This window comes from Rattus norvegicus, chromosome 8 (assembly GCF_036323735.1).
Source record: "Rattus norvegicus strain BN/NHsdMcwi chromosome 8, GRCr8, whole genome shotgun sequence".
NCBI classification, from domain to species: Eukaryota; Metazoa; Chordata; class Mammalia; order Rodentia; family Muridae; genus Rattus; species Rattus norvegicus.
In genome coordinates this window covers 80,688,453-80,714,367 of record NC_086026.1, presented here as the reverse complement: position 1 = coordinate 80,714,367, position 25,915 = coordinate 80,688,453, and the positions used below count along the sequence as shown (strand labels likewise).

General features: G+C 44.9%; 1 protein-coding gene across 13 annotated transcripts in view; it reads left to right on the top strand.

Moving 5' to 3' along the window:
- The window catches only part of Aqp9 (aquaporin 9), a 40,247-nt gene that overhangs the window by 3,906 nt on the left and 10,426 nt on the right, over nucleotides 1-25,915 (top strand). For 5 of the 13 annotated variants that reach the window (XM_039082097.2, XM_039082095.2, XM_039082096.2 and 2 more), the window contains 4 exons: nucleotides 153-265; nucleotides 1,178-1,353; nucleotides 1,607-1,780; nucleotides 22,570-22,696. In XM_039082097.2, the coding sequence (XP_038938025.1) occupies nucleotides 1,670-1,780; nucleotides 22,570-22,696 (238 nt within the window). In that variant the 5' untranslated portion in view covers nucleotides 153-265; nucleotides 1,178-1,353; nucleotides 1,607-1,669. Of the gene's footprint in view, nucleotides 1-152; nucleotides 266-1,078; nucleotides 1,781-22,569; nucleotides 22,697-25,915 lie in introns of all 13 variants that reach the window. The other 8 variants (XM_006243362.3, XM_039082099.2, XM_063266083.1 and 5 more) reach the window with 5 other exon arrangements.

Below are 25,915 nucleotides of genomic sequence, written 5' to 3'. Positions count from 1 at the left end.
AGAGCAAACTTCTGGTTTTTTGTTGTGTTTTTTTTTTTTTTTATCCACAACCTCACCATGATCATTTAATCAGGAGTTAAAGCCAAAATGCTAGATTTTTTTTTCTTTAAATAATGTGACCTCTTGGGTTTGAATTGTAAACTTTCCTACAGCTTGGGTGTTTGATCCTGCCACTGGGCTCTTCCCAGCAGCTCTCCTCACATCCTCTCCTCCCCCTCTCCAGCCTGCCTCCTCAGCTGGAAATGATTGAGGACCTCCTGCAAAGGTAGGGGAGGGCCCGGAAAGGGAACAGGGCAGGCTGCTCTGTGGGAGGGAGGGAGGGAGGGGGCATAGCATGGGTTCCAGTCAGTGGGCCGCCTGGAGGTGTTTAGAGACTACTGCCTTGAATCCCATCTTTTCAGACAAACCAGCCTTGGAAATCAGGGCTTGCCTATTGGTCAGGATAAGAAGCTACTATAAAATGTAGTCTGCTGCCTGTAAGGCTGTTAATTCATCGGATTTAAACTAGACACCTTAGTGGGGCATAGTCACCCCTTTCTTCTTTAATTGGGATGGGATTGACTGCCAGGGGGCTAGAATTCCAGCCCTCTGGTGTGTATTGCTGCTTTCTCTGTCCTTCTGGTTCTTGAATCCTAAATTTTGCTTAGCAGACAGTGAGTTTCCATCTTGTCCCATAAACACCTTAACCTCTCTCTCTCTTTCTCTCTCTCTCTCTTTCTCTCTCCTTTCTTTCTTTCTTTTTTTCTTTCTTTTCTTTCTTTCTCTCTTCCTTTCAAGGCAGGGTTTCTCTGTGTATTCCTGATTATCCTGGAGCTCGTTTTCACCAGTCTGGGGCCTTGAACTCACAGAGATTAACCAGTTTCCGCCTCACAGCACTGGGATTAAAGGCAGTACTAACCAGTTGTCCCATAAACTTATATTGCAGAGCCTTTAAACTGCCTTCCATATGTTAATTTAATTATCTCTAGAGTCCTTCTTTTTTTTTTTTTTTTTCCTAGAGCCCTTCTTAGAGACTTCAGTAGTCACCTGAATTCCCTGAGTCACTACTAGTAGGGGGATAATGTCTTATACTCTCTAGGTTTGGAAGAAAGCCTTCAGCAGAGAGCGTTCACAGTGAAGGCATCCATATCCGATTTAACCATTCTAAATTACACCCAAACTGCCCACTTCCGAATAGGAGAAAACAAATCATCAGAAGGCTGGAATTGTGTAACACGAAAATCTCTTCTGGACCGAGGCCCATCTCTGGTTTGGCAACACAACCAAAGCAGCATCTCTTTTCTCATCTCCTGGGAAAAAAAAAAAAAAAAGAAAGGCAACAGAGAAAAAGTAGCCAGAGACCAGAGAATAAAGGTAATGATTAATCTATTGGGTACAAAAAGGATCATTTTGAGGATTTGGGATTATAGCTCATTCAAACAATTAGCAGTGAGCAGGGAGGGAGGGGCCGACAGCAGAGGCAGACAAAGATTAAGTCACAGCTCCAATTGGGACAGGCCCTCACACAGTCAAGTATCTCTCTAGTCACCTCCAGAGATCCGTGTGGGGCTAATCAGGTTTTTGTTTGTTTGTTTGTTTTTGGTTTGGTTTGGTTTTAATGTGGTAGTGAAGGCAGGGAACCGAGCAAGCAGACCTTGGTGGAAAGTGTACCTCTGGCAGAAACCCCAAGATGCCTTCTGAGAAGGACGGTGCCAAGAAGAGCCTCATGCAGAGGCTGGCCCTGAAGAGCCGGATAGCGAAGGAGACACTCTCCGAGTTCCTGGGCACCTTTATAATGATTGTGAGTATTTCCCGATTTCCATTTCCCCAATTCTGACCTAACCCCGCCTTCCTGGTTGCCAAGCTTCTGGAGCAGGGCATTTGTTTTTGTTTTCTCTGATTATCAGATCCAGTCCCTTCTAGGAGGTAGCAAGTTACTTTCTAGGTTGCTTGGCTATTTGGTGACCGCGCCGTAAGAACTTCGTTTGCTCTTAACGTGTATCCAAAACAGTTGCTAGGAGTGGAGATGGGGGAGGCGGGGTACTTCTTCATTTTAAAGTGTCTTAAAGTGGCTTTTATGATGAAAGAGGGAGTTGCTAGATATTTCTTCGAGTTGAAGAAGTAATCCGTGTGCCCCAGCTTGCTTCCAATTGGTGGCTGACTCACCTGAAACAAGGCATTGACGGCCAATAAATACGGAGAACGTGGAGCAGGCTGCCAAGAGAGGTGCCTGGAAGTTTTGCTTGTTTCATTTATGATTTATTTATGTGTGCATCTGAGAACAGCCTGCTGGGGTCAGCTCTCCTTCCGCCACGTGGACTCCGGGGATGGATGGAGCTCGAGTCCTCAGACTTGGCGGCAGGCATTTTGTCTACTGAGCCATCTCTGGACCTACTTAAGTCAATCAGAACTCGGGGTTGGTGTGGTGTGGGTAACCCTGTGTCGGTTTCATATAATGTCCCTCCTTTGACTTAACTTGGCTTCAGCAAATCTCTCAAGATCTTTAAATAGACGTTATAAGAACTTCATAGAGGTAGATGTGGACAGGCAAATCTCTGAAGGAGATTTGCTCAGCCGTTAAACAAAACAAAACAAACAAACAAACAAACAAACAAACAAAATAGAATGGAGACCAGAAAGTTACTGAAGTGGCATGAGCGCCGGCCGCAGGCTTTCTAAGTTCTACCGTTCTCCGGGCCATTTGTAAAGAGAAGATTATTGTCATGGGACAATTATTTCGATTTAATTTTTTAGAATGTGTGTGTGTGTGTGTGTGAGAGAGAGAGAGAGAGAGAGAGAGAGAGAGAGAGAGAGAGAGAACTATTCCAGGCATAATTTCAGCTTCTCAAGATTCTAGAAGACTGTCTTTAAATTGTGCATATAAGAAAAAAAAAAGTCCTAGGCTTTGGATCACTGAGAAGGGAAGGGTTGGATGTATACAGTCGGGACTGGGAGAAATAAAAACTGTTTTTTCCTTCTTACCTTTCCCTGTCTGGAAGCTCCTTATTTTTCTCACTGTGGTCAAGGTCAGGACTTAGGCCTGGTTGTTTAGAAGGGAAAAAGAGGGAAAAAACAAAAGCTCCCAAGACGTCTTTTCAGTCAGAGCTTCCTGGAAAATTGCCGCCAGCCAGATATGGAGATACTCGCGATTGTTGTTGTTGTTGCTGTTTGTTCTTAAATAGGGTCTCATTATTTAGTTCCAGTGGGCCTAGAATTCGCTCTATAGGTCGGGCTGGCTTCAAACGCAAAGAGCTTCTGCTTTCAGAATGCTAGGATAAGAGGTGCACATCACCACGCCCATCCTGGGTCAAGGTGTTTGAAAATCTGAGCTTATAAAAAGAGTTGTCTGCAGTCTGCCCTGAGCCTACAGTGACTTACGAAGAGAAGCAAAGCAATGCCTGTGTCACCTCAGTGCAGAAGAGGAAGGGAGCTCGACTTCCTTTTCTATAACTGAAAACATTTTAAAGCCCTTCCTTGTTTCTTAAGAATCAGTTTCATAATCCCATTACACACTAAGGCGATGAAAGCTACTTTAGCCCGTCACCCTTGAGATCATGAAGCCCTGTGCCATCTTCCCCCACGGTACTATTGTCCTGCTTCCTTCCCTAAGGCTGGCCCCAGATACTTGAGGTTGCCTTCCCCAAGGCTAGAAATTCTCAATCTCCACCCTCCCCTGCCCTTTTTAGGCTTGCTGTAAAAGAATTTGCCAGATCTAGCCCGTGTGATAATAGGTCATAAGACCCTCATTTCAGAAAGACCCAGCCTCATAGTCTGAAAGAAGGAATGTCATTATAGAGGGGCAGAGAAGAATCTGGATAGACAAGCTTGCCGGCTTCCCACTCAGGGACTTTTATTAACTTGTTTTTGGATGATTGGAGTCAACCCCAAGGCCTTGTGTAAATGACATTCAGATACTTTCCCTCTGAGCTATGCCTTCTAGCCCTAACCTGGTTATATAGCCTTAGATGCTTCTTCACTTGGCCTTCATGCTTCAGTCTTGGTCTATGTAGTAAAATCTCCACATAAAGTTGAAAAGACAGCCAAACATGGAGGGTCCTAGAGGGTGGATGTAGAACCTGCATTTCTTCTCTTATTCCTCAATCTTTTTTCCTTTGTACCTCCTCACAGAATCCTTTAGAATAAACCCGTAAACTCAGGATTCCCCTGAGTTCTGTGAAATGTACAAGTCAATGAATGGTAACCCAAGGAGAGACTTGTAGGAATTTCAAATTAGAATCGAATCAATCAGTCAGAAACACAGGTCAAACAACCTGCAGGTACCTTACCAAAGGTATCTGCAGTGGGGGAAGGTCACTCTTGAGGCTTGAACACTCACCAGGTAGATCCTGATGCTATATATCTCCATACAAGCGGTGTCACTGCTGAATATCATTGATGCCTACTACAGACTAGACTGATTGCTGACTGGGAACAACTCCATGGATCTGTGGTCACTGTGTTCTGTGTTGACTTCCATGGAATGAGAACAGTGTCACCCACACAGACCAACGATTCCAGGCAGAAGCTAGACACAGGCTATCCAAATGCTGCATGGTAGAAAACTGAGCCTAATTCTAGCCAAAGGCAATTCTGTCATGAATTCCAATTGACATCCTATAGTTATTTGCCAAAGTAAAAGTTGGTATAATCTAGAACTTTGGTTGTTGTGTTCTGTTTTGTGTAAGCCTGAAAAGGAAGTGCAAATAAGAAGTGTAAGTTTTTAAACAACAAATCCCCTGAGAGTTGGAAGCTAGATGCCACCTTGGAGAGGGGACCAGCCTCATTCAGAGAGTCTAACTACTACTCTTCCTAAATTACTAAGCTCCCAGCATGTAGCAGCCCCATGGTAGAGTGGTGCAGTGGATTAGCCTCCTAAATTACACTCACGAGCTGTCTATTACATTCACTGATGTGCTAAAGTCAGGCGCCCCTCCCTCCCAGCCCAGATAGCCCTTCTCTCTGAAGTTCGTGTAGTTCTGAGGGTTGTTACTAGATCTTCAGTCCCAGCTTCCCCACTTAGTGGACAACCCTATGAGGAGATATTTCACTGAGATTCATCTCAGCTCATTTTTCCATTAAACCTGGACAGAGTCCTCGCTATTGGAAACACACACTTCTGCTTAGGGTCACCCCAGTACGTTATTTCGGATCTATCAGCAAATGCAAATCTTGCCTGGCTTTTTCTAGTAAAGATTTGCCCACTGACAAGGCCTGGGAGGAGAACACTGGAAAAAATGGAAGAGGCTAGACACATCACTCCCACCTTGCCTGATCCCTGGGGTCTGAAGCCATCTCAGAATCTGCTTCTTGAGGGGCCCCTTCACACTCTTTCACACCATAATTGAAATGACCAAGGAGGCCTGGTACAGTAGTCCTCAGGAAAGAAAAGGCTCTTTGTCAACTGTGGCTCCAAGCAAAACCAAGCAAGTCATAAGCTAAGGAATGAGGCAGAATCTGGCCTGTTAGACACTGGGACCTTTCAGGTAGAGGCCTTTTATCCTTAGTGACGTTAGGGGAAGGTTGCCAATCTGTCTCCCTCTTGCAGAGGGAAGGGTTAAGCATTTTGAGCTTAACTATCCGTGTAAGACAGTTCTGAGGAAAAGAGCATGCGGTAAGTTCCCCAGGTGTATCAGGTTGCTTAGCCAGTTAATTACCAAGATGGCCATATTTATTACTGACATGAGTTCATAGTTATACCAGTAATAACCTGTTGTAGCTAACAGTTTCTTTTTTATCTTTCATAAACTGTTAAGCAAGGGGAAGGTTGAGGCCTCAACGAGCAAAATGCCCACCTGAAAGGCATTAAAAAGGAGTTCTTTCTAATTTGGGGTCTTAAGCTTACCATTTCCCTTCTTAACCAAGGCTAGGGAAACTGTACGGTAGATTAGACATCCCTACCCCTCCCACCCCACTACCTTCGTCAGCATTTCATAGACAGAAGCTGGAATGTGCTCATGGCCATAAGAATTGGATGGTAAATGGATGGCCAGGCTGATGGTACTAGACATGGCACCCAGGACACACAGTGTCTTCACCTCTCCTGCGTTCCAACAACAACAGCAACAAAAACAAAAACGACTGTTTATGTGAGTGGGCACACATGACACGCAAGAAGGAGGGAACCAAAGACGGGAATTGTTTGCAGCTGGGCTTGCAGCATGGGACTAGCAAACTGCAGAAGCTGCTTTAGTCCTAAGATTCCCAGGGGAGCTACAATGTCCCCCTGCCTCTGGCTGCACTTCTCAGCTGCAGTTATGGTCTCAAACAATGAGTTTAGTCTCCCTGAGTCTCAAAAGGGGCTAACGCTGTCACAGAGGTGAGAACTGAATGTACTGGAGACATAAAGTCCCTGGCACCCGAAATGGTAATAGAATTCTGGCTCCTCTTCCCCCTTTCTTACCTGGGGCTCCCCCCTCTGTCTCCCCCTGGGCATCTTCCAATGGCTTTTCTCTGCATCTTCCACAGAGCTCTGCACAAACACAAATGGGACCCACAAAAAAATGAAAATCTCTTCCTCCACCAAACTTCCTAGGACCCGTCACAGTTTGGCACTATTTCTCCTAGAGGCTATGGTTACCTTACACTCTTCTGTGTACTCCACTCTCTTTCCATAATTTTTAGGATTTTTTGATGCAAAGCTCCTCTTACCCTTGATGCTGAGGAAAATGTTCCAGAAAGCTTCCTCCTCAAGAAGGGTATTTTTCTGAGTTGGAAGCTATGGGCAGTGGGGAAGACTGGTAATTTTTTTCTAATTACCAAAGTTTCTCCCATGTTGGAGACCTATCTTTTGGCATCTCATGAGTGAAAAGAAAGCATAACTGCTTTAAATAAACACAATGCCCTTGATCTGTGCCCTGGAAGGAAATGAAAAGCAATTGTCCTGGAACACAGAATACAGAGGGGTAGGGATGTGGGCAGCATAGACTGCAGACATCACAGATCCCACGGATCCTTGTTGTTGCTCTCCTCCATGACTGGCCCCTCTCTGAGAGCAGGTTTCAAGTTCTACTCTAGGTAGATTCTTGGTCAGACATACTGGTCAGAGAGGTTGTTACCATAAAGTGCATGTGTTCTAGTCTGCAAGTGCAGACTTCCTATCAAGGAGATTTTTCAAAGAGTATGTGGTCAGCATTTCAAATGAAATAGTCAAGGTCTTAAAAATTCAGCCTCCTGATTAAAGGAGACATCCATTTCATCGGGCATAATCCAATGAAATTCTGGTCTACTAAGTTACTCAGAAACACTGGGTACTAAGATAAGGGTGAATAGGCACGTGTCGATTGATCCTTTTTTGTTGAAAGAGGAGCTGATGCAATTCTGTGTTCTTTGAATCCACCTAGAGCCAGCAGCCCTGCCTTAGGCCCGTGGGCTCCCCCTGTGCTTTTTCCTCCTATAAGCACAGAGCGTTCCCATTTGGACTCTGCCTTGTTTCAACCATTCCTGGAAGACAGAGGAAGGAAACCAACCAGATCAGTTTGTCCAGATAAAGAAACGGGAATAGCACCCTTAAGTCTTTCATCCACGATTCCCCAAGTCCTTGGATACAAGGGCAGGCCTTGACATTCTGACTGCAGCCATTCCTAATACACCACCATTATTAAACACCAGAGATGTCACATGATCACAACTCAGAGTAGATAATATGATTGTGGCTGTGACATTTACTAGAAGGTCTACTAGCAGTATGGGGATGTCTTTGTTTTCTACCAACATACTCTAAAGCTCTTGCAACACTTGGGTCCTGGGGTGATTCAGCCACCTGTCCATCCGTTCATGGCTCTTAGAGCCCTCTGACCATGTAGTACAACAACTTCCTTTTAGGTTTTCTGTTTTCTGGTTTCCCCTTGAGACCTCTACTCCAGACAGCAAGGACAGGGTCTCACTATGTAGTTCTAGCTGGCCTGGAACTTGCTATGCAGACCAGACTGGTCTTGAACTCACAGAGATCTGCCTGCCTCTGCCCCTCGAGGGTTGAGATTAAAAGTATGGGTCATGAATCAGCCTTAGACCCTCCTTTTGTCTCGTGACAAAGAACCTACTGAGAACTGGACCTCAAAAGACCCCTTCCTTGACTCTTCGCTCTTTATGGCTCACTCAGGGCCGTTGTTTCCTTTCCATATACTCTTCTAGCTTATGGTTTTGCAAAACCACTTGAAGCCTTGAATGATGAAGACTGAGGGTTACAGGAAGATAGAGCTTCCTGTAGGCCTGTGGAATAGTGTGTCAGAAGTGCCTACAGCCAGCAGTGCCCTAACTCATTCAGGCCAAAGATAGTGCTACAGTGTAGATCTCAAATCTGTCCAAGCCGGTGTGGTAAAGGCTGTGACGCTATTGAGAGACACAGGTCCCATGGAGGAAGTTAGAGGTCACTGAGGACTCAGATCCTTTCCTTCCTCATTTTGCTTCCTTCACATGTCCCTCCTCGACGAACTACACCAAAAGCCTGAAGACAAGTGGGCCAAACAAACCCTCAACTTAAACCCCTTAGAGCTATGAGCCAACAAAGCCAACCTTTCTTTATCTTCCCCTCTCTCCCTCTGCTTCCTTTCTTGTTTTGCTTTTGAGACAAGGTTTCCTTCACATAGGCCAAGATGGCCTCCATCTTGCTCTGTAAATGAATTGGCCTCGAGCTGATCTTTCTGCTTTACAGCTTTTGCTGTTGGTATTATAGGCTTGTGTCCCCATGACTGGCAAATGTTGACTCCTTACATTTGTTTCTCCTAGGTATTTTGTTAGAGCGGCACAAAGCTAACCCACACGAAGGGTTTGTCTGAGCTGTCAGGATCCTCTGTCCTCAGGCTCCCACGTGGAGGCTTCAGTCTGGTGTGGGGTGTGGGGTCTGGGGTCGGATGCCACCATCTTTCAGATGAGGGACTAGAGACTCACAGTCTCACAGAGCTCTGCTGTGTTCTCCTCCCAGCACAGCAAGACATCTGAACTCTCAAAGTCAGTTCTGCCGACTCCTCCTCATTTGTATTTAATTATTTGTGATTTGTGTGTGACGTGTGTAGTCCTTTGTGTTTCTGCCCTCGGGTATCTTTAAGGAAGCCTAAGGCCTGAGCTCCGATCCCGTAGAAGAGCTAACTCTTTCCCCCACCCCAGTCAGACATATTTCACAGAGGCTGTAGATACAAAAGATAGCAGGCCTTCCTCCATTAAATAGAATAAGGGCAAGAAAGGGTGGGGTGAGTGGTCATCACTCATTAAACACAATTTTTACAACCAGACACACTTTTAAAAAGTCTCTTGAGGCGAGGGTGTTGTTTTCATGCTATTAAGACTTAGTGTGGGTGACTTTCAGTCAGGGCTTAAGTTACTTGCCCAAGCATGTAAGATGCAGAGCCAGGATTAGAATCTCTGCTTTCCCTCCACTGTAGTAAGTGAACATTCCTGGAGATGCGTTTGGATTTGGGCTGCCATTTGTCCGTGCAGTCATGTTACCGCTCTGGCAGCTTTATACATGACTTTGTAGTCTTCCTGCCCTTTGTGTTTAGGTAATGGAATTTGAGGGTGTTACTTCACCTGTGCCAAGAACTCATGAGCTGCTCTCTACATACAGGCCACATTCCTGTAGTGGGCGTCTTTGTACAAGTCTCCTGTACACGCGTGCAAGCGTTTCTCTGTGTCTAGGTCTGTTGGCTTCTACAGTACCAGCTTCTGAAACTTGATGTGTGTTTTTAAGGTTTCTCGACAAAGTGATTTCAGATTTGTGCTTCCAGTTGCAACCTATGATACTTTTTCATTTTCCTTTTTTTTCAAGTATGGGCACTGTTGTTAATAAAAGGATAAAGGCGAGCGGGGATTATGTTCTATGGAGGTCTGGGGAAGGGGGTGCCTCACCAGGCCCATGCTGAGACATCCCTTCCCCCTGAGGGACCGGCCACACCACCAACTGACCGTATAGTATAGAATAGAATTTATTCAGGGCATGGGGAGGGGAGTTAAGAGAATAGTAGGGCAGAGAGAGAGGGGAGGGGAGAAGAGAAATAGAAGAGTAGAGAAGGAGAGAAGAGGAGTAGAGGAGTAGAGGCAGGCCATGAGCACACAGAGAGAAGGGGGAGGGGAATGGGGAGAGAAGGGTCAAGGGGGAAGAGGGGAAGAGCAAGAGAGCAAGAGCAAGAGAGTGAGGAGGGGGCAAGTAGCCCCTTTTATAGTGTCAGGCACACCTGGCTATTGCCAGGAGGTGGAGCTTAGACAGAATGCTAGCAGGTGCTAATGTCCTGTTTTCCTCCTTTTTTCCCCCTCACTCACTTGAAAGATAGGACAGAGAACTTCAGTAGTAATTTTCATCTAGCCTGGTATGATGCTCATTTTCACACACTGAACCATCAGGTTTTTCTCTCCTTGTGAAGACACATGTATTTCAGGACAATGCATGCTCCCTGCTCTTGTCTTCTGACCAATTCTCTTTGGGATTTCAAATATTTTCTTCCCAGTTATAGGATGTGGATATTTTAGAATCAGACACTAAAGATATCCTATGGCTTATCAAGGTCAACTGCTTCTTTTACTCATATTTAGAGCTCTGAGTCAGTCTTCTTTATTTTGATGTGTGTTGTACAATAGGTGTCTGTTATCCCTGTCTGGAAAGACAGAGTGCTGGCCCAGCCTCATTTCTGAGCAGACTTTCTGTTCTTCATGGACCCAGATGTCATCTCTGTCATATCCCAGGTCACATATGTGTGTGTTTCATTTCTGTGTATAGACAATCAGATCGAACAATGTGACTAATGTCCAGACTTGCACAAATGCCACATATTTTTGTTACAAATTACATATTTCTGACAACTTTTTAAATTGTCACTGTCAACATTGTCAACCTTTTATTTCTCTGTATGAACTGCAGAATCAACTTATTGAGTTCCTTAAGAGAAAATATGAGTTAAAGTCATGCATCACTCTAGATACAACTGACACGTTCAGAATGCTGAGTTTTCTCATCTGTGAACATGGAAGTGGATCTATCATTAGTTGGATTTTCACTAGAATTTTATACTTTGAATTAGTCATATACATTCTAAAATAGGGTTAGTTTTTTTTTCCTATTGTCAAGTATTTTTCCCTCAGAGGCTAAGGAAGTCTTTGCTACTTTCTGTTCCTTAAACACTTGGTTTCTTCTGTCACATTTTTGCAGTTTGAGCTTCTTGTGTGATGTCAGTAGAAGCCTTAATAATGTTATTTATCATTCTATTGTCAACTTCATGATCTTTGGTTATTAAATATAATAATCCCTGGGGGATGCTGGAGAATACAGTAACTTCAAAAGAATTCTTACTTAGGACTGATTTTAAAACTTTTTAAGAGTACAATTTCTACAGTTATTAAGCACACAAATTTATGTAAGTCTTTGAGATAAACAAGTGAGTCCACTTTATCTGTTCATACGGTCAATTCTGTTGATAAACAATTTTAGCACCAAATAAGTCCTACATTCTTGATACTAATCCCTAATTAACTGTTTTATTAAAGTTAGGATCATAATTTTAAAAGATTTGGTTTTTTTATATATGTATGAATACGACTGTTTTGCCTGCATAAATGTATGTGTATCATGTGCATGCATGGTGTTTCCAGAAGAGGGCATTGAATTCCCTGGAGCCAGGGTTGCAGGTGGTTGTCAGCCGCCATGTGGATGCTGGGAACCAAACCTTCCTCTGGAAGAGCAGCCAGTGCTCTCAACCACAGAGCATCTCACTATCCCCAACATCATATTTTATGTATATTGTCCTTGTCTACTTTTAATACTAAGGTTGCTTTAGGCCCCTGAAATGGGTTGGAATTCTTTCTCTCCTATTTTGCAAAATGCTTGATTTTTATTGTATTTTATTTCTTTATCTTTTATATGTGTGGTCATGCACACATGTGGAAACCAGAGTAAATTTTGCCAGTTCTTGCCTTCCACCGTGGGGGTCCCAGAAATTGAACTTATGTTGTCAGATTTGGCAGCAAGTGCCTTTACCTTCTACACACACACACACACACACACACACACACACGCACGCACACACACACATACACACACATACGCACACATACACATGCACACACATATACACACATACACATACACACACATACACACATACACACATACACACATACACATGCACACACATATACACACATACACATACACACACATACACACATACACACATACACACATACACACACATACACACATACACATACACACATACACATACACACATACACATACACACATACACACATACACATACACACACATACACACATACACACATATACATACACTGGGGGAGAGAGAAAGAGGAGACATGAGGAGAGGGAAGATGTCTTTGAAAGTCAGAGGTTCAGTTTAGATTTTTGTTCTTGATGGAAATCAGTATCTTTATCTAAGGAATTCAGCCAAGTGTGGGGCACACACCCACGCTCCTAGTTCTTGGGAGGTGAAGTCAAGGAGGTTCAGGATTTCAGGTTATTCTCGGCTCCATGGTTAGCGTGAAGCCAACCAGGGCCATAGGAGACCCTTCTCAACAAACAAACAAACAAACAAACAGCCCCCAATAAATTAGAAAAGAAAGGGAAAGATAAAGACATTGTGTCTCATTTGCTGTCTTACATATAGATTTCAATGTGGCTAATACTTTCAAAACTATCATTTTTGAAAGCAACAATTTTGAAACGAATCTACATAGCTTTCTCTGGCTCTTACAATCTCTCCTGAGCCTTGTGGCCAAGCATGCTTTACAGCTTTCACACCGGCTTCTTTGCTTTCCGCTCTGGTAGTATCTGTTCTGACCGTTCCGTCTTCCCACTGCCTTTACAGGCTCCTCCACCCCCGTCTGCCTCCCTCGTGGGGCCTTTGTGTGCTTTGAGTGCTTTGCCTGGTGTTTTTGAAGCTCTTTAAGGTCCTAACTCTGATTGCCCGTTCCCTCCCATTAATCTTGTTTCATATCGCAATTCCCCATCAGTATCATTTTTAGTGATTTTAAAAAGACAGAACAACTTTTATTTCTCCTTTGATAATTCCCTTCAAGGAAACAACCCCACACATTCCAGTTTCCCACCTCCTCCCACGGGCACATCCCTTCAAACCCTCTCTCCTTTTATTTTGTTGATTCTATCAGTCAAAACTTACTCTCAACTACTGACTCATTTTCTAATTTAAAAAACAGTAGGGGCTGGAGAGATGGCTCAGTGGTTAAGAGCACTGACTGCTCTTCCAGAGGTCCTGAGTTCAAATCTCAGCCACCACATGGTGGTTCACAACCATCTGTAATGAGATCTGATGCCTCTTCTCTGGTGTGTCTGATAGCTACAGGGTACTCATATATAATAAATAAATAGATCTTTAAAAAAAAGAAAAAAGAAAAAATGAGTTGTTACTTCCTATTTTATTACAATATTAATTAGGATTAAGTTCTCAATATCAACCTGTCCAGTGTGCTGCTGTTAACTATCTACAGCTTGACAGTGTTCCTGAAGCCCTAGGCCACCGAGTGCTTTTGCTAAGCTCTTCCTGCTCTGCCCTCACTCTCTGGATACAGTTTATGTTATTGGATGCCATTTCTCACTTGAGTGACCAATTGTACCTGTTTGGGATTTGCTGACACCAGGTGTGTTGAGCGCGTGGTGGCCAGAGCGTCCCAAGCCTCAGGACTGTCTTGTGTGCACATGTCAAAGAGCCACTCCCCCCTACATTTTCACCTGGTATGAGAAACCGCCACACAAGTGAAATCTTTGTCTGCTCCTTGCTCCTGCTGGAAAAGTAGACATGGGACAAACGTGCCTCCACCTCTGTGTGGATGTGCTTTGCTCCTTGCTAAGTGACCAACTAGTGACTTTATAATAGGCAGCCGTCTTCCAGGTTTCTCTTGTTTCTGTTTCAGGTCTGTTATCAGCCTTGAGGTCCTTAAAAAACTATATGTCTTTGGTAGATAATATTAGAATTCAAAAAAATTAATTCTAAGATTTTTTTCTATTACATGACTGAATATATATTCATTCTTCATCTTCAGTATAAAGACCTGCCATTTTTGCCAGTCATAGACAGTTATTACCTTTGTCACCTTGTCTTTCTTGTGGTCTGTTTTTGGAAATGGACTGCGTGACTTTCTCCATCTTTGCATTTATTTGTTTTGTTGAGGGGGCGTTTCTCTAGACCAGGCTGGCCTCGAACTCATGGAGACCTGCCTTTGCACCCACGTGCTGGTGCTGGTATTGCTTTGTATTTCTCATAGCCACTCCCTTCATGCTGAGCTTCCTGAGGTTTTCTTACGTTGGGCCTTGTGGAGTGTTTCCTCTGACGCAGATTTTCTTTTGCTACTGAGAGATTATCATGGCCTGGAGCTAGGGCTCCGTCAGTGGAGTGGGTGCCTAGCAGACAGGAATCCGGCATTGCATTCCTAGCACCACATAAACTGGGTGTGAATCCCAATTCTACTCCACTCCTAACCATGCAAACTGGGCGCGGCGGTCCACACCTGTGATTTGAGCCTTGTGGAGGCAGGATGATCAGCAGTTCAAGGTCAACCCTGGTTTAGCATTGTGTTCAAGGTCAGCCCAGGCTACCTCAGCCTCTCGAAAGCTAATTCATTATATATTTTTGTGAAGTAGAAAAAAACAGAAGATGAACAGAAGGAAACCTGCTGCAGAACACTATCCCCTAAGAACCCCTAAGAAACAGCTCTGTGTTTGTTTCTTCTCAAGATGGGATGGGCGACCACGGATGGGAAGCCACCTCATGTTTCCTCTGCTCAAAACTGGTTCTGTTCAGGTCCTTGGCCCTCAGGCAGCAACTGCTCTTGTTTTTTTTTTCTGCCAGCCACTAGCGTGAAGGGACAGGCTTCTTCCCTGGAAGGTTTTAGTTTCCAAGAAGATCTGCCAGGCGGGCAGGCAGGCAGGCAGGCAGGCGGGTGGGAGGGTGGCTGTGCATGGGACACAGATCTAGAAGCTGCAGTCTCTGGAGCCACCTGGAGTCCAGCAAAAAGACCCTGCTTGGGAATATCATCTTTTCTTTTGGACTCAGAAAGCCTGTTGTTGTTGTTGTTATTGTTGACTCTCGAAAGGGAGCTACTTCTTTTTCTTTCTAGTTTCCGGAAGTGAGCTCACCTGATTTTTCTTTGGTGACAGGGTTCCCATTACCTGCTAAGAAAGGAGAAGCCAGGGATTACCGAGATGCTGGCTGGCTTCTCCACACCCTCAGACTTGGGGAAGATGCAGCGTGTATAAAGACAGTTTTTTTTTTTCTTTTTGGAGCTGGGGCAGTTTTTATTTTTTAAAGATATGTTTTAAGTATGAGTGCATACGTGTGCACATGCTCAGGTGAGTGTGGAAGCATGCTACACGTAGTGAGCTTGTGTGGGATGAGAGAACAACTTGATTCTTTCCTTCTGTCCTAGCCAGGGTTTCTTTTCTTTTCTTTTGCTTTTCAATTTACTTATTTTATCTATATGAGTACACTGTAGCTGTCTTCAGACACACCAGAAGAGGGCATCAGATCCCATTACAGATGATGTAAGCCACCATATGCTTGCTTGGATTTTGACTCAGGACCTCTGGAAGAGCAGTCAGTGCTCTTAACCACTGAGCCATCTCTCTAGGCCCCTTAACCAGGGTTTCTATTCCTGCACAAAGCATCATAGCCAGGAAGCAAGTTGGGAGAAAAGGGTTTATTCAGCTTACACTTCTACATTGCTATTCCTCACCAAAGGAAGTCAGGATAGAAACTCATACAGGGTAGGAACTTGGAGGCAGGAGCTGATGCAGAGGCCATATCGAGGTGCTGTTTACTGGCTTGCACAGCCTGCTTTCTTATAGAGCCCCGTATGCCAGCCCAGGGATGGCACCACCCTGGATCTCACAGAGGCATTTCCTCAGGAGAGCCTCCTTTCTCTGTGATAATTCTAGCTTGTGTCAGCTTCTATCATGGGTGCCTGGGACTGAGCTCAGTCCATCATCAGGTTTGGCATCCTGCACCTGTACCTGCTATGCTATTTCACTGACCCCAAACATAACATTATCGTTACTCTGGAGAATAAAATATGAAGTGTGGGCAAGGAAGGAGGCATATCTCTTATGTTTGAAACTCTTTGTATGCCCCTGTATACTCTCTTAACCAAATCTCCCCCATGAAAGCACTGGCCCCAGTGAAATGTGTCTCTTCCGGATGTTGAAGAACATTGTGAAGTGCTGTGCTGTGAGTAACAGTGGTTCATGGGGGGAGGAGAGCATGCTGGCCTTTCTAGATGCACTTGTGAGATTGGGGGTTAAACCAGCTCAAGCAGGAATTGGCAGAAGCCTCCAGGCTGACTGTAAAGGGGGAAATAGAATATGTTAAGGGGAGCTGGGACATGTTTGAGGAACACCTCGTGGTCAGGTGCTTTGTAGAGAGTAGTGCCCTGAGAATCACGGACCCTGGAATAAACCTAGGAGACACACCGGTCCCCAGGCTCCTCTGGCTTGGTGGAGCTTCCAGATTGAAAGCGACAGAGGTTGCGGTGGATGCAAGGGGGCTGCGCGGATAGGGAGAACCATTCTCAGCAGCGGGCATCTTACATGGCGTCTCACATAGCACAGGGGCCGAAGCTTATCCTAATGACGCGGCCTTTACAAACCAGTGCCCAATCAGCTCATTATTCTGGCCTCTGAAATCAGGATCAAATTCTCATCATGCTGAACCTCTGGACAGAGGAGAGGGATGTAGGTGTCCTCTGTGAATCAGAATGGGAGCACGTTTTGCTTCTCAGCCCAGTTGCCATGATAAAGGAGTTGAATCATCTCTGATTTCTGGGGCCCGAGTTAGTTGATAAACATCTTTTCTACTTTGAGGTCACTGGGGTTGGCCATTTGGCTCTCTAACCAACTCCCAAGTTGAAGATTTCACTCTCTGTACAAGTCTGTCTTAACATAGGGGCTTCTCAATGAGGCCTGTTCTCTCAGGTCTGAGCCTCCAGAAAGCTTCCCTTTTAACCAGAATGTCCAGATGAAAGTTCTAGCTCTTTATGACTTTTTTTTCTTTTTTTGCTGCAACTGTAAAAGCTTTATTTTTGCAGTTGAAAAACTTACTGTCTAGAAAGATGGGTGTAAATACTCATCGTGTTCTCCTAAGGAGAACCCAGAGAACGAGAGAAACAGCGGTTCTGTCCCACAAAGCACCTGGGGGACCAGAGGACCTGGCTCTGGCTCAGACACTCAGACTACAGTTAGCTATTTAAAGTGTGTGTGTGTGTGTGTGTGTGTGTGTGTGTGTGTGTGTGTGTGTGTGTGTGTGAATGTGTACATTAGTGTAGGTTGCCTTGGAGGCCAGAAGAGGGCCTCAGATCTACCGAAGAAGGAGTCACGGGTGATTGTGAGCTCTTCAGCCTCGTTGCTGGGAATTGAACCCTGGTCTTCTGCAAGAACAGCGTGTGTTCTGCTCAGCTCTCTCTCCAGCCACAGACTCTTTTCTTTTCTTTTCTTTTCTTTTCTTTTCTTTTCTTTTCTTTTCTTTTCTTCTCTTCTCTTCTCTTCTCTTCTCTTTTCTTTTCTTTTTCTTTTTTTGAGCTGAGGACTGAACCCAGGGCCTTGTGCTTGCTAGGCAAGCGCTCTACCACTGAGCTAAATCCCCAGCCCCCAGACTCTTTTCTTAAACCAGAATTAATTACAGGGAGGAAGCCAAGTACCTGGCCTTGTGTGGCCCACACTACATGGGTTCTAAAGTGTTCCTCTTATACCCATCACACAGTCAAAGCAGTAAGAAGTCAAACCTTGGTCCAGCCTCTCCCTGTTTGTGTGAACCCGAGGAGCTCTCCTATCCCCTCTCACCTATGGCTTCCACATCTGTAAATGGTGACAAGTGATCCAATACGCAGCCCCAGGGAGGACCAAGGAGCTAATGTATGGAAAGTACTTAACTCACACACAAAAAAAGTCTCGTTGCTGTGGAGTCCCCCTTTGTGGCCTTCCATAACTTGCTGTTGGTCATGTTATCTTATAGCAACAAAAAGGAATTAATACAGATATTAATCCTGCATAGCTCCCCCAAATGCTGGCCAGTACTGGGCATAGCTTATGACACAGCTGGTTCTGTGGTGCGTTGGTGTGGGGAGCACACGACAGTCTCAGATGTAGGCCCTCACCATCCCATTTGTTTGAGGCAGGGTCTCTCTGTTACTCTTCCTGGTATATGCCAGGCTAGCTGGTCACCAAGCTTCAGGTTTCGAGATTCTCCTGTCTCTACCTCCCACCTGGAGACAGGAGCCTGGGTACAGGTATGTGGTACCAAACCCAGCTTTCTGTGGGTTCTAGGGATCAGGTCCTCTCACTTGAGCTGTGGGTGCTTCAAACACTGAGCCATCTCGCCAGCCCTGGGACATCTTGTTTGATACTTTAAAGGAAATGATAGATAGATGAGACCCTCCAGAAGGGTCGCAGCAGCAGCAGCAGCAGCAATGACAACAACAACAAGACAATGAGGGCTCAGCCTTCCTTCTTCCTTCTTACTGCCCTCAGCGATTCATAAAATTCATCTCATCATGTTGTGTTCGGGAAATGGTTTGTCACAAGCTTGTGACTCAAACTGTGACTTTTGGAACTTCCAAATAATCTTCCTTAGAAATCACACCTCTTTGTTGTTGTTGTTGTTTTTTTTTTTTTTTTAATCATCCTACCCTAAGCTTACTTTTCCCCCACTTTTGCAATCATGATTGCAAGAAAAAGTTTTGTTTGTGCTTGGCTATCGTATTCTTTCATCAAGAATTATTTTAGCATGAGTATTAGAAGAATAAACAGAGCTGGCAGACATAATAGCATTACGGCCTTTTGGGGAGAGTGTAGAGACATTGTCTCACAGGACCAGACAGGTAGATGAGAATCTCTTCATGGTCTCTGCCTCCATGTGACTCTCACGGGATCCTGGGATCACAGGTAGGCACCACCATGCCTTTGCGAGGTGCTGAAGGCTGGACCCAGGACTTCTGTATATTAAGTAATCACTCTACTACCAACTGAACTCTATATCCAGGGGACAATAATCTTGAGCAGTGGTTCTCAGCCTTCCTAATGCCACACTCTTGAATACAGATCCTTGTGGTGCACCCCTCAACTATAAAATTATCTCATTGCCACTTTATAACTAATTTTGCTACTGTTATGAATCATAATGTAAATATCTGTGTTTTCCGATGTTCTTAGGCGACCCCTGTGAAAGGGGTTGCAACCCGTAGGTTGAAAACCACTGGTCTTGATGGAGCGTCTCAACATAGTGTGATGTGTAAGGACTGCAGCATTTGGAAGTATTTGAAAGGGCAATGGGGCTCAGTGAGGGGCGGTGGGTGCTCGAAGCAGGCAGAATTTTAGTTCAGAATTAAGAACAGATGGGGCTTGGAGAAGCAAATGAAGCGAAAGGCACATTGTGAGCAGGTATGTGGAGGTTGGAGTGGCAGGTTCCAGTTCCAAGAACTCAAAGATGCTGGCATGCAACACTGTAGACCTGTTTGGGGCAGAAGTGGGGGGCGGGGACTCCATGGGACAAAGCAATGGAGAGCCCGGATATGCAGTGATTTTCTTGGGCAGTAGAGAGACTTTGGAGTACAACCGTAGCCGGGCATCTAGCTCCATTAAATAGCTGGAGGATCACGGGGACTCTGGGCAGAGGCTATAGACAGAAGGTTCAGGAAAGTCTAAGAACATTGCTGTGGATGCTCGAGGAGGGCAAGCTAACTCCAGAATGTTTGGCTTAGTGGCTTAGTAATAGAGGGACCCACCTCACACTCCAAATAACCACCAGTCTGCCCTTTTGAATGGTTTCTATCTTTTCTATTGAAACTTTCTCTTTCCCTCAAAGGCATAAAAAAAAAAAAATCTGCTAATGAAACCAGGACTCGCTCTGTTATTGTCACAGTCCTACCCAGAGCAGTAGCACACACATAAAAATGAACTTTGGAAAGACAAGGAAAACAAACCAAACCGACTTGAAGCTTTGCAACTGCCCCTCCCCCACATTTGCTGCTATGGTAGAAGCAACAACACAAAAAACTATTTCCAAGGCCTGACCTAAGCATTTCCCCCAGCCCCTGCTTGTTATTGCCAGGAAGTGAGTTCATGGTTAAGTTTGTGGACTCAATTATTCGAAATCACTGGCTCTTAGCTTCCCTTTTGCGTTTACATTGAAAACAGTTCCTGCATTTGCATTTATGATCTCCCTTTGCTGTTTGAATGGCGCTTTCATTAGCGTCTAAACCTTTATTGAAAAGCCCCATGAAGCAAGCCTGAGGAATGATTGTTGTTGTTCAGTGGAGGGGGGGAGTTGAGTTTGAGAAGCAATGTGTTCACTTACACAACCATGAAAAGAGCTTTCACACCCAACAGAAAAAGCAACAGTCTGATGATTTGACACAAACATATTAGACACTAATAGATACAGAGGCCAACGTATTTAATGTGTGTATGTTTCCTTTCTCCATGTATGTGTAGTGTAGGAAGAAAATAAAAATACCTACAATAGATTCCTTCTGTCTGCTATCCAGTTCAGAATTATCAAAATGGGACAGACTGCCAGGCACGTGGTACAGAAATTAAGATCATAGACTCTGGGGCTGCACGACGCTCACCTTTTTAACCCAACCGGCATGCTATGAACAAGCCAAGCCACCGTGCAGAAGACAATCGTAGGCACTCTGCTCTGCACTCCAGTGACAGCCTCAGTGAGCAGCCAGTACCACCCACAAGGCAGACATGTGAATGCTCCAGTTACTTCCAGTGGAGCAGAAACGAAGTGCCCTGCCAAACCTGCCTGAACCTAGGATTCATCCACAACACAAATATGATCTTACGTCTTAGGTAGCTCTGCAGAGGTGAAACTCAATGCCCGCATGGTCTTCTGACCTTCCAGTCGATTATGGACTGAGTCCAGCAGGCAGTGAGTGGGTTAGGATGATGAGAGGATGCCTGGCGAGGACACTTCTGAATATGAGTAAAAGGTGAAAGAGGGCTTGGGGGCACAGCAGGGTGAGGGTCCCAGAAGCCACTAAGAGCTCACCTTTCCCTCTGTCCCTCTCCCTCAGCCTGTAGTGTGATTCACAATGTCCCTTCCTGTTGCTTCCTCCAAGACAATTTCAACATCTAGGACAGAATGCTTACCAGAGTGAAATCAGACAGGTCAGAGGTCTCTCTGGACACATTCAAGCCAGTCCACACTTTTTCTGTTCCCGCTGGACCTACACTAGGAGTTGTGCAGCAGAATCATAACCAGGGAAAGACTCATTTTATTTATTTATTTATTTTTATTGGTTATTTTGTTTATTTACATTTCAAATATTATCCCCCTTCCTGGTTTCCTCTCAGAAAACCCCCTAACCCACCCCCTCCCCCATACTTCTACAATGGTTCTCCCCTACCCACCCACTCCCCTACCCACCCACCACCCACCCACTCCCGCATCATTGTCCTAGCATTCCTCTACACTGGGGCATCAAGCCTTCACAGGACCAAGGGCCTCCCCTCCCACTGATGCCCAACAAGGTCATCTTCTGGTACAAATGCACATGGAGGGACCCATGGCTCCAGCTGCATATGTAGCAGGGAAGGACTCTTGTTTGGAGGGTAGCAGCCGCTTCTGCCCTGGTTGTCTGGAGTCGCTCATCTCAGATGACAGTAATATCCAACCCTACTTTCTGAGGATGACGCTGATGCTGTTCACTTAGTTCAGAAGTTATACTTGGCATTCGATTACAAAGACAAAGGCACAAATGTGAGTTTAGTTTGGACAGTAGCAATGATGTGGATCCTAGGGGGGAAAGTTAGGCTGTGGAATGGAGCTCGGAAAGGGAATTAATACACTGCTATTGTGGCTTGATTTACCATTTAATATAGACTGTGGCACTAAGGCTGTGGATCAAGTCAAAGTCTCACTTTCGATGTGCATGTCAAGGGCTTCCCTCCAGAGGCCAAGCACTTGTGCTTCTCCTAAGTCCAGTAATTTGCAAACAAGATGGGTGGACAGTGGTACTCAAAGACCACCAGTTTATACTCTGTCTTCTGCCTTTGAGGAGGGGTAAGCTGAAATCACCCTGTGTGTGCTGAATGTCTCATGTATAAATTCTATTTCTCCAATGGGCCTCCTAAGACAACCTCACAGAAGTTTGATAGAACCAGTTCATCACTATGAAGAAGTTATTTGTATATAATTTTTACACTCCCAAATTTGGAATCTTCTTTTTTTCATCCCTTTGAGGAGTCTAGACCATGGTATGAGCTTACCTGATATATAAATTTTCGGGGTTGGGGATTTAGCTCAGTGGTAGAGCGCTTGCCTAGGAAGTGCAAGGCCCTGGGTTCGGTCCCCAGTTCCGAAAAAAAGAACCAAAAATAAATAAATAAATAAATTATAGGCAAAATGTTTACATTGTACACACCTAGTAAGATTCGTTCATCTGTAACCTGGATGTAGCCTTGCGGGCAGCCAGAGCATTATACTTGGAACTGTTTGGTATCTAAGGAAGTTTAACTCAGGACTTGACTTAAATCGTACATGCATACACAACTCCTTGTTATCGTGAATGCATATTGCATTAGGCAGTGCTCATGCCCACTTCCTTAATGAGTTGTTTTGTCCTTTCCTTCTAGGTCCTTGGATGTAGCTCTATTGCCCAAGCGGTCCTCAGTCGAGAACGTTTTGGCGGGATCATCACTATCAATATTGGATTTGCATCGGCAGTCGTGATGGCTCTCTATGTGACATTTGGTATCTCTGGTATGCAGTAGAACTTCTTATCACAACTATTAACAACCAATGTGCTAGCAGGATTGGCCACTTTGCATGCTTTATTTATTACATATCAACAATCCTGCAAGAATATGTATTGGTCTCTTTTTTAGAGATAAACTTTAATACCAACAAATGGTGAGTGGCTTACGCAAAGGCAGGGTTAGCACTCACACCTAAGCCATCCTTGGCAGCTGCAGTATATTGTCCAGAAATCAGTATTTTTTACTTTATGAATCTCATGCTTGGAAGCCATTTCCCAGATACGCTTGTGGATAGCTAAGCAAAGGTCACACCAGCAGAGGCATGTCCCTGAACCTTTTATCAGCTACAATCAGAGAGGCCAGGTCTTGTGCAAGATCCGCTTGCTCGATCTTCCTGACAGTGTGTATCTGAGCTAGAAAACGTTAACCTAGTTCTTCCCTAATGGCTAGGTTGATAATGGCCACCTGCAGGGTTTTGCAAGGCAAAATGCTGGGAGGCTATTGAATGTAGTCTGGAAACTTAGAGACTGGAGGTAGTATCCAGTGTTTTGAGTCACGGAGATTCCCAGGTGGGTACCAAGCACTAAAGCAAAACTGGTCAGAAGAGGGCATTGAGACACTGTGCTCAATGCATGTTAGGCACTATGCTGGGCCTGGGACATCCTTAGTCATCTCTCTCTCCCTTATAACGACAGTCTGTTGGAATGTGTTATTGTCTTCATATCCCACAGAGAGAGATGGGGCCGACAGTGTCCTTAAATTGCTATAAGTCCTGCGTTTGGCAAAGGGACAGAGCAACATTGACCCTCAGTGGTCTATTAGGGGCAAAATTACTCTGAGAAAAGGATCCTTAAGGGGAGCTGGCTGGTCTTGTGGTAAATATGCCACTGGAATGCTGAAGAATGACGCCCAGACTCCCTGAAGCCTTGTGGGGTGTGATACTGCCAATGATCCTTTACTGGATGACAGCATGCACGTTACAGACCCTTTTGAAGACTCAAGAATGACCAGTGCATGCTGGACATGAATATAAATGTGATCCCATCTTGGGGTCATTGACTGATAGAGTCAGTGGCCTCTCACTTTTAAGTATAAAAATTCTTCTACTATAAAGGAGTTTTAGCATCTTGCTCCATTGTGAACATGCCAACCATACCTAATTATGTAGCATGCTACTCAAAGTATGTAGGTTGCACACACACACACACACACACACACACACACATGTCATTGAGGCCAAAAGTTCTCTCCTTTTACCATATGGGTTTCAGGGACTTGAACTTGGGTTGGTGGCAAGTGCCTTTACTTTATCCACTTAGGCATCTCAGTGGATCACATTGGTAACTACTTTTTAAAAAAATATATTTATTTATTTATTTATTTACTTAATGTATATGAGTACACTGCAGCTGTCTTCAGACACAGCAGAAGAGGACATCAGATTCTCTTACAGATGGTTGTGAGCCACCATGTGGTTGCTGGGAATTGAATTCAGAACCTCTGGAAGAGCAGTCAGTGCTCTTAACCACTGAGCCATTTCTCTAGCCCAGTAACTACTTTTGATGCACATTTTGTAAACAAATTAATTAGAAAAGCAGAATAGCCTTGCTAGAAGACAGGATAAGGGTAAGATATCTATCGTGGAATTGTGCAAGGATGGTGAGAAGGAGTTTGCCTTGAACAGAATCTTAGAAGAGTTCACTTAGCTCACTCAAGATCCACATGGTGGGACTGTTGGACTCCAGCTGTCCTTCTGGGAGTGGGGTTTGACGTAGAGAATATGATCATTAAAGCAGCCTTGCCAGAACCAGTATTTGAGGGCAGGACTCTCTGACCCTGGTGCCTCATGTTCTTTCCACTACACTGCTCTGGCCTTGGCCTCTCTGGTCTGGAGGGAGGAAGTTCTATAGCCCATCTGGACTCCAGCCATTGCTCCTCCTCCATTTCTGAACCTCTGGTTGCCCCTTATCCCCTTCTTCTCACTAGTTTTCAAAGCTTCCTCCTAGATCTACCCTCTCTGACATCCAACCATCCGACCCTAGATATCTGCCATCTGCATCGTCTTAACAAAGCCCCTTGATGCTTTCCTTATATAAGATGCCTACCAAGTGGCTGACATCACTTGAGACCGGAGGCTAATTAGGTCTTCAGAGTGCTTGCCAGAGATTGCACAGTGTAAACCTATCTGCAGGAAATTTTATCTTAGAAGAGAGCTTGTTCTAGAAGCCTCATTTGGCAAGGCACTCCTGAGGGATGGTTTTCATCAGAGGTGATTTTTTAAGTATCCCTGTCCTTCTACAGTGAGTGCCTCCAGGCTGTCTGCCTTAGATCATAGGGTCTACCCCATCAGTGAGGATCAGCCATGTCCTTTGTCCTGTCTGGTGCCTTCACTCATCTGCTATGGTCAGAGATTCAACTCCTCTAAGCTCAGAGACTCCTCCAGGCTTGGAACTTCCTCTCCTCTGAAGTCTAGAAATGGAAGGCGTTTCATTTGGTCTGTAGGCTGTTATTGGATCCTCTGCCCATCTTCCCTCGCCTGCCCTGTGTTAACTAAATGACTCTCCATGCAGCCACGGGAAGAAAAGGAACAGATACAGCCTGGTTCCAGGAATTTCCCATCAGCCTCTGTGTTTGTCCAAATTCCTCTTTCCAACCTTCCTACTAAGCTGGCTTCTGGAGCCCATAAAAGCAGACCCCATAGATGAAGTACTTGTGGCTACCTTTGTGGCTTAGCCGTCAAAATCCATTGTTGCCTTGGGCTAGAGACTCTATTGGGGCTGGGCTTCTCGAGCTATGCTTGACCATGGTTCTGATGAGGGCCAGGGTTCAGGATTATCACCTTCCTCATCATCACCGTTGCCATCATCAGGAGCTGGTATCTTTCTTGTTCACATCCAACCGGAGCATCCACATTTCAATGTGCTCACTTTGAAAGTGAATTCGGTCCCTCTTCCACAGGAAATGCCATCCATGTTCTTCAGGTTCACCTAATTAATGCTTCCCTATCAGTCTGTTATAAGGGAGTGTTAGCATCCTGCTCCATTGTGAATGTGCCAACCAACCAATCAGAGCTTACCACACCTAATTATGTAGCATGCTACTCAAAGTATGTAGGCTGCCTGGTGGTAACTATTTTTTAAATGTGTGTGTGTGTGCGCGTGCATGTGTGTGTGCGCGCGTGCATGTGTGTGTCTGTGTGTGTGTGTGTGTCTGTGTGTGTGTG